Here is a 14,241-nt window from a genome sequence, read left to right on the forward strand (position 1 = left end):
TGGATGGGCTGCTGCTCAAGCAGCCTGGTCTGCTTACCCCGGTGTGCTATACAAATATGCCACTTTCTATGTGTGACAAGGACAAGGAGAAGCTTCCGCCCGCCCATGTCCTGTCCATTAGGCTGAACTGTGGCTCTCCACTTGGGGCTCTTAGCAGAATCTCAGCTACCATGTTTTTACAGCAGATGGTGTCAGCCAGAATCATACTTCCTGGCTGAACACGAGTGCACGAATCATGCTCTCTAAATACTCACAGAGGAAAAAACTCAAAAGCTAACATTTTTGGTTGCCCAGCACTGTGCCATCTATCACCTTATTTGATCCTCTAACCACCATTTGAAGAAGGGACAATTATTATTTCCTTATTTTACAGGTAAGGAAATGGGAACAGAGAGACTAATTCACTTTCTCCAAGTCACAGTCAGTACATGGCAAAGCTGGGATTTGAACCCAGGCAACCTGACTCCAGAGCCCAGGGCTCTCTGAAGGGCTAAGAGACTTCCTTGCCTGGGATGAAAGGAGCATTACAATGACATTAAAAGAATACTGGGGGGGGGGGGGGGGGGGGGGGGGGGGGCGGGGGGGCGCCTGGGTGGCTCAGTCAGTTTAGCGTCTGACTCTTGGTTTCAGCTCAGGTCATGATCTCACAGTTTCATGAGTTCAAGCCCCATATCAGGCTCCGTGCTGACAGTGTGGGGCCTACTTGGGATTCTCTGTCTCCCTCTCTCTCTCTGTCCCTCCCCCACTCACGCTGTCTCCATCTCTCTCAAAATAAATAAGTAAACTTAGAAAAAAACAACTCTGGTGGGCACTTAGCTTTGGTTTTGCTACTGCTTAGCTATGTGACCTCAGGTAACTCATTCACTTATCTGGGCCCCAGATACTGCAGTTTTGGACAAACATCTAGTAAGTATTTATATGCCAGGAACTACAGCTCAGTGAAATAATTTGATTTGTGCCATGTCCGACTGAGAGATGAGAAGGTGCATTTGCTCATCATGGTTTCCAGGATACCTGTCACTCATTTCAATTTTAATTTAGTAGAGGCTGAGCAGAATAGGTCATTAGACTAACATACTGCTACAAGTTCTTATTAAATTCAGTGCAAGCATACTATTTGTAAGCAGAGAATATGTTTGAAAAACTAGCTTTTTAAAAATGGGTTTGAGGAGAAATTTTCTATCAACAATCTTAGGAACGTGACACGTTTTGAGGGTTAGGTCTGTTAATTAGGGTTGATTTCTTACAGTAACTTAGTGGTTTCATTTTTTTTTTTTAAGTGACTAGAGGGGCACCTGGGTACTCAAGTTGGTTAAGAATCTGACTTCAGGGGGCACCTGGGTGGCTCGGTCAGTTGAGCATCTGACTTCGGCTCAGGTCACAATCTTACGGTTCGTAGGTTTGAGCCCTGCATCGGGCGCTGTGCTAACAGCTCAGAGCCTGGAGCCTGCTTCAGATGCTGTGTCTCCCTCTCTTTCTCTCTGTTCCTCTCCCGTTCCTGCTCTGTCTCTCAAAATAAATAAAAATGTTAAATTAAAAAAAAAAAAAGAATCTGACTTCACCTCAGGTCATGATCTTGCAGTTTGTGAGTTCAAGTCTCACACAGGACTCTGTGCTGACAGCTCAGAGCCTGGAGCCTGGTTCAGATTCTGTGTCTCCTTCTCTCTTCCCCCTCCCCTGCTTGTGCTCTCTCTCTCTCGAAAATAAACATTTTTTAAAAAAAGTGACGAGAAAGAAAAGATGAAATGACCTCTTTTTCCCCTTGTCTGAAAAGGTCAAAATAATATTTTTTTGGCTTGGTTTAGATTCCTTTCTATAGACTACTAATTGGCAGATGGAATTTTTTTCAAATTTGTATTTCTTTCAAGACACCTTCCAAGCAATCAGCCTGGAGCTAATTCTAGTGTTAGCACAGGTAATGGTTGAATCCATAAGAATGGAAGCTGTTTTGATTAGTTTATTAACTGGCTGTAGCCAAAGGCTGTGCGTCTTCTTCAACATCAATTCCCGGTGCCCATTTTAGTACTTGGCATAGGATAGAAACACAGTCAATATTTGTTGAATAAATGTTGTAGTGCATTAAATTTTAATTTTCCTTTGGTAATTTATCATGTGTCTATTCATAAAAGCTTCACTTTGGTCATGAGTTCCCAGTTGTTCCTAACATTAAACGGCCTCTGTAAAACTGTAAAATCTTCTGTACCCGAAGCAGTCAGGAGAGCCTTTTTGGGTTCGGGGGCAGCTGGGTCTCTGTCCTGTGTGAGACCGGGTAGGATAGGTGCCCCCCCTTTGAGTCTGGAATTATCCTTTGGTGAAACTGGTCATCAGACGGTTTCAGTGAATGGCTGGAAGAGGGTCAGCAGGCCTCGACGGTTTTCTGCCAGAAAATCGTTTTAACCTAATGTTACTCTTAATAAGTTTATAACCTCTCTCTGATTGATTGAGGCACGATGCGGTGGGGAAGAGCTTTAGAACTCTGTGGGGAGATCTAGGATTTTAGCAATTCCGGATCAATTGCAGGATCTGAGCCCAGAGAATAAATATTCCATGAGTTCATTTTTGCACAGAGGCTCATGACTAAGAGTTTATTCAATCTCTTTCCTGCCTTAAAAAAAAAAAAATACTGACACAAATATAGTTGTTTTCCTTTACAACATTCACTTGTAATAAATTTAACAGTGCTTTCCCTTCTTGGTTTCTCATGGATTTTTTTGGCCTCTCATTTCTGCATTCCAGTGCCCACTTTCTGCTTTAAAATGAAGATTTTTTTTTTTCCCCAGGTGGGTAACAGCGTGAACAGACTCACCCCCGGCCACTGCTTTAAATGCATCCCCAAACAGCATCACACGGGAGCCCTCGAGGAGCGGCACGACGAAACAATTGTTGCCATGAAAGTGCGGCTACTACTTGTGAAGACTAACGTCTCAAGGAGCCAGTCTTTACACTTCGCAAGAGCCATGGCAGACTTGGGCGTGCGCTGACAGAGTTATTTTTCCACTCTGCAGACACCGGCCGACTCACCGGAATGAATGAAATGAAACCATTATCCATTCCAGAATGAAGTTCAGGTTCGATGAAATAAAAGGCACGCTCTGTTAAGGGCAGGTTTGAGACATTCGAGTTGCATAAGATACCAGCGTGAGCAGGCCCTGGAGCTGAACACCGGGCGTGTGTGTCCGAGGTGCTACCGATGCGGATTCATCTATTTTGGCTTTTGTTAGTGTCTTAAAATCTCTTCAAATGAGCCTTTCTCTGTTCCTCAGTTCTTGTAGGTTTTCCAGAAGCTTCTAGCATAAACATCCTGAGTTAGCCTCTGAAGCTATACACTGGGCCCAATTTTAAGGGCTTGTTTAATTGCCTTGACTATACATAGAGCATCTATTATTCAGCCACGGAATGAAGCCCGTGGAGCCGTTAGCATAGCAACACCTCTTGCTTTTGAGGTTTCAGCTGCAGAAAGTGATGTTTAAGCCATTCACAATTCAGTAGGGGATGATTAGGTAGGTTCTGCGGGTTTCTTACGACATGAGCCTACGGGGATGTTCCTCTAATTATTCTAACCCTATTTAGTGGATTGCCCAGACTATGGCAGTTTTGGTGTTTTAAATTCTGCAGCCTTTCCTCCAATAAAACCACCGGCATATCTTGGGATAAAGTGGGATTTTATATCTGATAAGTTAGAACTTTAATTGTAACTAAAAGTAAATCCCTCCTTCCCCGGTCAATGCACCAGGGAAATTCACAATGTTGGAGTGGGTATTTAAGCAGTTGGAGTAGAAAGTTCTCAACAAATTCCCAAACAGGAAAGGAAATATGGATGTTAGAAATCAAGTCCTTCACCCTGGCCGTTTTTACGCTGTCCGTATTCCTTTTTCTGATCTCCAGGGCATCATATCGTATTGATTGTTACCTAAGCTTTTGGAAATCTGCTTTCAAAAAATGCCTGGTAAATATCAACTCTTTCTATCCTTTTCTCCACTATTAAAAAGGCTATGATGATATGATTAATTTTACTTCATCAGTCTGATCTTTATTAAAGAGCATGACAAAAGAGCAGAGGTTCCAGATGGTTCAGAGAAAATAAGTAACAAATGTGGACGTTCAGAAAGATGGAAAGGTATGCAACCTTGCTTACAAATACAGTTAAGATGGAAATTCTGATTTTTACCCATCAGACTAACAAAGGTTGAAAAGAATTAGCTAAGGCTAGGAGCTTCCTCTTGTAGCTTCCTCTTTGTAGAATCACAGAGGCCCTTCAAATCGCTGGTGGGGTGGGGTGAGGGAGCAGGGAGAGGAGGTGTAATTAGGTAGAATATCTTTAGGGTGAAATTTAGTTAGGCAATGTCCAAATTAAGCACGCACATATCTTTTTACCCAGCACCCCTACTTTCAGGGAGCTTACCTACAGACAGATTTGCTCAAGTACATAAATGGAATATATAAGCACAGCAGAAAAACTGTAATTTTAGAGATTCGAGGCAACCTAAATGACCATCAATACTGATTGGTTAAGTACATGTGCTTGTTTATACGCGGAATAGCTCTAAATTAAGAGGAAGAAACGCTAACGTTTGCCTCCAGGAAAAACTAGGAAACTAGGGAATCGGAAGGTGGAAAGGAAAAATAACTTTTGTATATTTTTGTCTGAATTTTTGCCAATGCATTACCTCCTAAAATAAGTGAAAAAGCATGGCGGTTCTCTTGATTACTGACATTCTACTTAGTCACCTAATTGTTAAAAGCCTTCTCTGCTTTGTGTAAAATGAAATACTAAGCTAGACAAGTTGGGGACCGAGCGGATGCTGTTTTAATTCTCCCAACTTCTGGGTCCCAATTGTACCAGCAGAATGGATCCTCAGTAGTCTCCCCAACTCCTTCCTCTGCCAGTTCTGCCGCGTGCAGATGGGAAAGCATTGTCCACATTCTGCCTGGCCAGTTATTTCCTAGTATTCTCAGACAGAAATATCATTTTTCTTTTTATTTCCTCTCAAAAGATCACCACGGTGTTTCTGCTCTTAGCTCGTTAGAGTTTCAGAGACGTGTCTTTATGTATTGTGTTAACCCTCTTCCTTCTGATCTTTCTCTTGGAACCAAGCACCCCTTTCCATTGCTAAACTTAGACCATACATCTCAAGCTATCAACCTTTAACACAGGCCATTCCTTGAGCAAGACTTTGAATATCCTCGACCTGTTTCTCACCACATGGACCGCTAAGGCCTTAAACCTCAAAAGCCACCAAAACTGGCCACCAGCCAGCATCAAACATTGTGCAGAGCACCTTACATACCTACTGTCATTCACTTCCATTTGGGGATGAGGAGAATGAGGCACAGAGAAGAAACCGGACAACGGTCACATGGCTGGTGAGTGGCAACGTTGGGATTCAAACCCTGTGGGGCTCCAGAGCATTCACATTTCACCTCGTCAGAAAACTGCGGGGCACATGTCCCAACAAAGTCACCTCTCCACACTGGACCTGCAGTCTGTCTCTCAGCAGCGTGCAGCATCCTGCCAATTTGCTTCTGCAAACTTCTGCCTCTTCCCCACGCTGGGTTCTGAGCCTGGCACGGGTCCCTACGCTGGTGTGTCCATGCCACCTTCAGCTCCAGTGGACGCAACTCTCTAGCCCCTTGCTTCCGGAGTGAGGAGCGCAGGATGACGACGGATTCCGTTTGACAGACTTGGGAGAGGGACGTTATGATGAAAGGAAGGCCATAGAAAGAAACACTAGATTTTTCACATTCTTCTGCTTCACTGTGAACCTACTAAATAAGTGAAAACATAGCTAGCTACTTATGATGATGGATTCATTTACTGTTTGATTCATGCCTAATCTAAAGAAAAGAGTTGGCCTTTCTAATGAGAGTTAAAGTGGAACAAAAAAAAAAAAAAAAAAGAAGAAGGCGGCAAACCAGATAGGAAGCTGTGCTTTTCCAAAGTGAGGTCCTGTACTTGCCTGTCTCAGACTCTTCTGGTGACTTAAAATGAAGGTTCCTTAGGTCTTACCACCAATCACTTAAGTAGAGCCTAGAAATCTCCTAAGTTTCTTTATTTTAAGAGAGAGAGAGAAAGAGAGAGAGAGAGAGAACAAGCAGGGGAGGGGCAGACAGAGAGGGAGAGAGAGAGAATTCCAAGCAGTCTCCACAATGTCAGCACAGAGCCAGACACAGGGCTCGGACCCACAAACCATGAGATCATGACCTGAGCCGATAGCAAGAGTTGGATGCTTAACTGACTGAGCCACCCAGGCACCTCTCCATTTTTAATAAGCTGTCCAAGTAATTCTTTGGTTCCCTAATTTGGGGAAGTTTGCCAATTTGCAGGATTATTTAAGATTTCCTTTGCTGAGGCTCTGCTGAATGTCAACTTCACATTAGTTTCACCTTTTAGATGCCTCAGGGGCCTTCTTAAAAATGTGCTACTTTTCATGTGCAAAGGGACTCTTTCCTGAACAGTAGTTTGAGGTTTCTCTCTCCCTGCCCCCTTATGCCTTGCCTTGGCATTTGTCAGTTGCCTCCTGGAGGGAAATGGCAGAGGCAAATCATCCTAAGCCTATTTAAGGCATTTACCTGGTACTTATGGAAGATTTGGTCAGTCAGGGAATTGACTTAGAGCCAAGTTTGGGAAATATTGATTCAAAGGATCAATATGGCTGCTCAGGGAGTTCTTTGATGAGCTCAGATCTTAAAGCACTAGTTAAAACTTGGAAAGTCAAGGGCAACGAAAAGGATCTATTATTGTGTTCAGACCAGGACCCAGGAGGCTGGAGTCACTGACCTGGAAGGATGGTACCATATTAACAGGCGCAGGGGAGGGGGGGGGGGGGGGGGTGCAGGGGGGACGCACTCCTGCACTGCCCTTATTCCTTCATCTTTGCTGTTAAGGGGAACCATTTTCAGTGGAAATGGTAGACCAAGAAATGAAACAGGCGAGAGGGTTTTGAAGGCCAAGATAATTACCTGGCATGATTTCAAGTCTTTCAGTCCATATGAATTGTATCAATCTGACAACAATGCCAATTCACTGTTAAGATATTCTGAGGGATCACAGAAAAATAGGAAATGATACAAGACCAGTAAGTCCTCAGTTTCAAAAATGCAAAAAGCTAATTCCACTGGTTATAGAATCCTGAGGTTGGTTGTGCAGGCAGGTAATACTCCAGAAGAAATGACGAGTTTGTGAGCTCCAGGAAAGGAAGCAGTGAATCATGTCAAATAAGGAGTGTTTCGTAAGAAGAAAATAATGTTCAATCTCTGCTCCTTAGCAAAGGGGGCTGTTGAATGAATGCAGGTTCTAGACTGCTAGAGGGGGGATGGTAAAGTGTTAGGGGTTACTAGACCCCTGGGAGAGGAGCGGGGAGAGGAGTAACAGGGTTATTAGCTAATGAGAGATGGTGATGGACGAGGTTACTTACTGGACCACAGGTGTGCAGCATATGGACAATCACTTGATGCTGGTGGTAGTAAGTGGCTCCTAGTTAGTAACTGGATTCCAGAGTAGTGAGCTCGTCAACATAATCTAGTAATAGTCTCATGGAGATGTAGATCGACAGGGTCCCAAATCTCGAGATGATTATTGGCAGGAAGCATTAGAGCACAGGGACCAAGAACATGGGCTGGAGTCAGAACTGCACATGCGTGACAATGTGCAAGCTGCTTGGTTAAACCCTAAGCCTGAGCTCCCCCATGTGAGAAAGGAGGGCAAGATCCACCTCACAGAGTGGCCAGGAAGGTCAAGTGAAGCAACACATGGAGCGCAGGAAGCACGCATCTGGTCATCAGTCCCTGTATATTACTGTGGATCCATGTCAACCTACCGGGGTTTCCAGGATCTCGTGGCTGGACTGTCCTCTGCCCTGTAGCAACAAGGCTATCATCATACCAATGCTTCAAATGAGAACACCGCAGACACACCGGGTAACATTCAGATGATGAAGCTGAAGCCAGAACATAGGTGATGGTCAATGTCCTACTCAAAATGTGACGCCCTCGACTGGGTACAGTTGTTCAGATACTTCTGGGACCAGCTCAGAGATGATGTGCTGCCTGTTATCTGGCTAGACATTTCTGTTAGAATGAAGGTGGAATAATTCATTTGTTGAACAGACATTCACGAGCACCTGCTATCTACCAGGCACTGGGGAGCAAAGGCAAATATGATACAAAGCTCATACTTAAGCGTACAGGCTCCAGGATAAGATGAACCAAAGAGGCAGTTTTAATGTAAAGCAGTGAATGCAATGTTGCCACAGGAGGGCCAAGGGAAAGTTACAGAGCTGAGCATGGAAACCAACCCAATTTGCAGAGGTGGGGTGGTCAGAGTCCCTGGGAGAAGACGCACCTGAGTGGAGGTTGAAGGGGTGAGTGGCAGCTGGGCAAAGGGGATGGGAGTGACAGAGTTCTTGGCAGAAGAAACAGGATTTGCAAAGCACAGGTCGGGGCAACAGCAGGATACGGTGAATGCCAGGACCCACAAGCAGCGTGGTGGTGCAGACGTTTAAACAGGAGGGTGAGAAATGGGGCAAAATAGGCTTGAGTAATAGGATGGAAGCAGATAGCAAAGGAATTCCATAAAGAAGGCCTTGGACTTCACCCTCTGGGTGGTGGTGAACCCTGGCAGATGTGGAGCGTTGGAATGACACAACCAGAGTGTTTCCTTAGAAAGATTCCTCTAGAGACTGAGCAGGAGGAGCCTGTCAGGAGCCTGGAATCAGGGAGACCAGGAAGAGCATCTCTCAAGGCAAAGGTTGGCAAGGAAACTGAGTAGACCCAGGGACTGCCTGGGTGCAGGTGGCAAAAGGGAAAAGAGCTACGGATGGTGTAGCGGGTAGAAGAGAGAAAATCGGGCAGACGTCTTTTTTATCTCCAGCAAAAGATGATGAATTTGATTTCTGACATGAGTTTGAGCTGTATATACGGGATACACAGGTTGAAATGTCAGTCTAAAATCTTGTAGGACTAGTCTGGGTAAGAGACCAGGGTTCTAGGGCCAACAGCCATAAAGCTGTGCCAGCATGAAAAGTCCCAGGCAGACTGCGATGGAGATAAAAGAGGTGGGCAGAGGAAGGACCCCTGGAAAACACCGATATTTAAGAGGACGACAGAGGAAGAGGCTGTTACAAAGACAGAAGCAAAAGTCAAAGAGCTGGAGAAGCAGATGTTGAAAAAGCCAAGGGAACAGAACTTCGAGAAGCTGTGAGTGAGTGACCATCACCATCACATGCAGTAGAGGAAGGTCCACAGAGTTGCGGGATGAAAAGTGTGCACCTCTTTTAACAATTAGGAGGCCGTAAGTATGCATCCTGGTTAGACTTCGTGGTTGCAGACAACTGAATCCACTCAAGTTATTTTAAGCAGAAAGGTATTTATTAGAGGGGATCTGTGTACACCATCTCCAGGAGGCCACAGACACAGGTTTGGATGTCTTTCCACCGGAAACAGTGAGTCGCCAGGACCAACACCCATCCTCATCACAGGACCGTTATGGGGGAAACCCACTCTGCCACCGCTTCACTCAGTCCAGAGCCTGTGACCAGTTACTAGAACCTTCACCACAGATGAACCAGATGAAGAAATGCTTCAGCCACCGTGCCTACCAGAGCTGCTCTTCCCAAGGGCAGCTTCATCCTCGGACGAACTTCCTCCATGTCACCTAACGGAATGCTCACCTCCAGACTTCGGAGAGCTCACCGTCCCACTACCTACGTCATCCACACACGATACTTCTGCGCAATGTAAAATGAAGATGGAGTCCAAAAAAGCAAGAATAATCTTTATTCCTTGGAAACACATTTGTAAAAATGGATCACTAAGATTAAAAGATTCAGAACACATTTATTTGTATGCGGCACAAACACTGAGGATCAAAACATCTGCTACAACAGAATACACCTGTAAACAGATTATCTTAGGAAGAGTTTGTCGGTGAAGGACTCCGCCGTGCAAGGCCCGCAGCGGAGCCCCTCCTGCTGGACAGATTTTTGTGGTAACCAAAAATAGATCAGATTTTAGCAATAAAGTGTCTTAAGAGATGTCAACACATTTTTTTAAAAAAGGCTTACAGTGGGCCAAATTACAATTACATATACTTAAATGGCATAAGAATCGTTTTTCACAAAAAGACTAATGAAAAATTATCTCAGGTTTACCAAGGAAAAAAAAAAGTCTGATTTGTGGCTTCAAATGGGGGGGTGGGGTGGGGAAATAAATATTTTGGTACAAGTTCTACCCTAAAAGACAGCCCATTGATAGCTGGTACTACAAAATGTACAACACCCATCCCATCCTATTCTACAGAATGCTTTGGCACAGCTTCATTAAAATCTTACACACTTTAATTTGAGCCATAAATGTTATCTTGGATTTCATGTTGCTTTTTAAAAGAGTTAAGTCCAGGGTAAAAACCAAGCCTCAAATTCTATAAATTCTGACAGTGTGTGTTCACAATTGTGTCTTCTGAAATCATGCAAGTTAGCAGTACCGATCAACAATTGAAAAAAAATTATTCTTGTACTCGAGCAACAAATTCTATCAAAAAGGGATGCTATGCAATTTATGATTAGTAAAACTGCTAAGATTCAATGTGCCTAAACTGCTTTAAGATCAGAAATTCAAAGCCTCCCCGCATTTATGTAACAAGTTATATACGTTCTTGCGCTTCCGAAAGCGGTAGCCCTCTGTTAGAGAAGGGAAATTTGCAGTTTTCCTACGAGCAATTTAGTTTGAATGTTACATCCTCAGACTAAAAATATTAACTTTTAATACGATCACAGAATTTTAGAGCTGGAAGGAGCTTGGCAATCACTTAGTCCTACCCACTCTTTCCAGATGGGGGAAAAGGAGGCCAGCAAAGGAGAAAGGCTTGTCCACAATCTCACAACAGCCAGGACTGGGCCCCAGTGGTCTCAACCCCACCCCAGGGCTGTATGGTACTCTACAAAGAGCTCTCTTCCTAAGTTCTTCTGGTTTTATTTGGTCCCATTCATTAAATAACAGAGAAATACCAAATACACAGCAATATGATAAACATAGACTTTTACTCCAATTTTTAAATCAGAATATTAAAACGATTCCTGAGCCTTTCACTACCTTCATTTTATTGAGAACGCAGTCAACAGTAAATTGTGACTACTGATTGTGGAGATTTTCAAATATGTACACGGACTCCAGAAACACCTTTCAGAACTATTCCTTAAGGACACTTTTGCGGACGCGTCTGTGTGATGGCAAGACATGTTTCATGGAATGTAATGAAACCATGCTGGTGAACAGAGGTGAGATGTGTCAGTCTTTCAAAGTGCAGTCATGAGTTTATCTCGGTACATCATACTTTGCACTCCTCCTAAGTTCTTCTGGTTCTGGTCGTGGACATAATCGAAACGGCCGCCACTTCCACTGGCCGACGTTTCCCAGTGTGGCCTGTCATCCTGAAAGCATGGCCTGTTTTGTTGGCAGAGTGAATGGTTAGCGGGAGGGATGGAAGAAAATTCAGAAATGTGAGTGAAACAACACAAGCACGAGGCAAGCGGGCGGGAAAAACCATGAACCATGTGAATGGGGATGGTTTCCAAGCTGAAATGAGTGGATTTGCTCAGGTATGTTTAAAATTCGGATGCAGGTAATCTACCAACTTCCAAGTGGAGAAAAGCTCGGTTGCGGCCATACCACATTTCTCAAAGGGCACCTTGAGGATCCCTAGTCTGGGGGAAGTCAGGTGAAAAAGGTTCCTTTCTCAGGCACTTCTCGGGGCTGTGACCATGCTACGGTGCCCTGTGAGTGCCTTAGGCAGCGTTTACCAGAGCCTAGGACCAATGAATTCTGTATCTCAGGCAGTGCTTCTCCAACTCTGGAGAGCCTGGTAAAACACGGACTGCGGGGCCCCACCCCCAGAGATCCTGACCCAGTAGGGCCCGGGTGGGGCAAAGAATGCATCAGCAAGCTCCCAGGTGAGGCACACTGTTCCAGCCTTCCTCGGAATCCCCACTGCTAAGTGCTGGGCAAGGTCATGCCTCAGAAGGAAAACTAATGTGACAAAACAGGCCAAAAGAAGTGTAAAATTCTGTAAAAACAAGGTTAATAAAAATAGCACTTCTAGAAATCTCTTCTGTTTCCTATGTCTGGAAAATAAACTGCCTTCACAATACACAGAAACATTTAGAATTATTAGTCCACTAGGCTGACTAGCTTTAAAAAGCTACCCAAATATCAAGTGTTTACGATCAAACAGCACTGCTCTCCTCCAAGGTCCCCCCAACAAAAGCGGCAAGAATTCTCAAGAACTAATTGCTCTCATTTGCCTTACTCCAAATGGATTTATTTCCATCATTTCATTCTCCGTACTTTCTCAAGCAGCAAGGCTAGCAACCTTACCAAGAAATAACTTTATGCAAAGTGAATTCACCAACAGAAAGAGCTTCACACATAAACACCAATTAAGACTGATCTAAAATTCAAATCTTAAAAGGAACGTTTGCCTTTACAAAGCTAGCGTTAAAACACTCTCGAGCCTAACTAGAAACCCAGCAAGGCAGGTGCCAGTTTACTTGGAAAGGACTGTGGTAGGGTTAGGGCAGAGGTGAGTAAAACAGAGCCCTCAGGCTAAATCCCACTCACCATCTGCTTTGGTAAATAAGTTTATTGGAATGCAGCCCTGCCCATTCACTTCTGTCTGAGGCTGCTTTGAAGCTACAAGAGCAGAGCTGAGTAGTTGTGACAGAGAGCACAAAGCTGAAAATATTGATTATGTGGCTCTTAACAGAGAAAGTTTACTGACCCCTAGGTTCAGAAAAAAGATCCACAATGACAAAAAGCAAACCCCCACTCCATCCCTGAAAAAAAGTCCTTTCAAAAAACCCACAACAAAAATCCCCAAGCTCAAAGCATATTTTTAGTAACCGAATTCTTGGGACAGGAAAATGTTACTTAGAAATTTTAAGCAACATTTCTAACACAAAACCAAACCAAAAATATCTAAGGTTAGAATGACTGAAAAAACAAAAAACAAAACCCAATTCATTTTCATTTCATAAAGCAGAACTTTGGTAAATCCAGACTCATCACTGGCTTCTTTTGCTCTGCAAATTATTCATCTCTGCCATGACACAGCAGCTCTTAACCGTTGTTTCCGATGCAGACTTTCGATTCACAACGAGGCAGAATTTGAGCCTTTCCGGAGAAAGGGAGAACTTTCAAGTAAGTACAGCTCCGTGAGCTCAAGCACTTACCTTACATTTGGAGAGTGAGGGTGCCACCGAGGCTGGCTGGGGTGGATATTGGGATGGTATTGAGGCTAGAAATGAAATACCAAACTTGATTATTCAATGACCTTTTGATTTCAATGGTCTTCATTTAGTTTCTCTTTTACTGGCATCCAGCTGAGGGGCCCAGGGCTGTGACTGGAAAGGCTATAACCAAACCCTGGATGGGCGGTGGCTTCCCAGGACGATCACGTTTCCCCTATGACAAAGGCAGGGGGGCTGGAAGGCTGCCCTCGGAAGAAAGGGGAAAGCATCTGTCTGGGAAGGGTCCCCTAGAGCGCCCAGGACAGGCAGTATTCATCTCTCCCAAGGGAACAGATGGAGGACACCCAAGATATGGGGTGAATGGTAGGCAATTTCTTTCTTCAGAAACAATTTTTGTCATTGCTGAAGATGACGACAACAGTGTGTAACAGTGACATCTGCAAACACAAGACAACTGGATGGGGACATTAAGTCAGCAGGATTGTGGGCGAACACCTTCTCCCTTGTTTAAGCAATAAGAATAATTTTCTAAAATGTGATCCAAAACCTAGTACCAAACCTCGCCGCCCACCTGGCCGTCACCAAAAACAAACAAAACCCCAAACCATTCAGAGCACTGATTATTCTGATACAACAGAAGGAAAGAAGGAAGGAATTTGTCCATTCAAAAAATGGATCCAGATTGATGACTCACAGAACGAGCAGGAGTGAAGACAAGGCAGGCCTGGCTGGGTGACGGGACTGTCTACCGCCTCTGGCCTGTAGAGGGCGGTGGCTCCAGGCAAGGCCAGAAGCCACGGGGCTTCTCAAGGCTAAACTTTCTGTGGAGCACATGAAACCCTCCTGACGTTTAAGTCACTACAGTCTTGCCACCATTATTCTTTTAATTATTTCTTCCCCTTCTGCTCCTTCCCCTGCTGTTTTGGTTAATAAGCAGAGGCCTGTTCTGTATTATGGAAAATTCTCAGTAATTCTGTTCATTCAGTTTTCAGGAAACTGA

General features: G+C 44.3%; 1 protein-coding gene across 1 annotated transcript in view; it reads right to left on the minus strand.

Annotated features, from left to right (window-relative positions):
- Positions 1–14,241, minus strand: part of EPB41L4B (erythrocyte membrane protein band 4.1 like 4B) — a 134,973-nt gene that overhangs the window by 45,861 nt on the left and 74,871 nt on the right. Inside the window, exon 17 of the mRNA XM_049629368.1 lies at positions 13,224–13,288. Coding sequence (XP_049485325.1) covers positions 13,224–13,288 — 65 coding nt within the window. The remainder of the gene's footprint in view (positions 1–13,223; positions 13,289–14,241) is intronic.

Source organism: Panthera uncia, chromosome D4 (genome assembly GCF_023721935.1).
Source record: "Panthera uncia isolate 11264 chromosome D4, Puncia_PCG_1.0, whole genome shotgun sequence".
Lineage (NCBI taxonomy): Eukaryota > Metazoa > Chordata > Mammalia > Carnivora > Felidae > Panthera > Panthera uncia.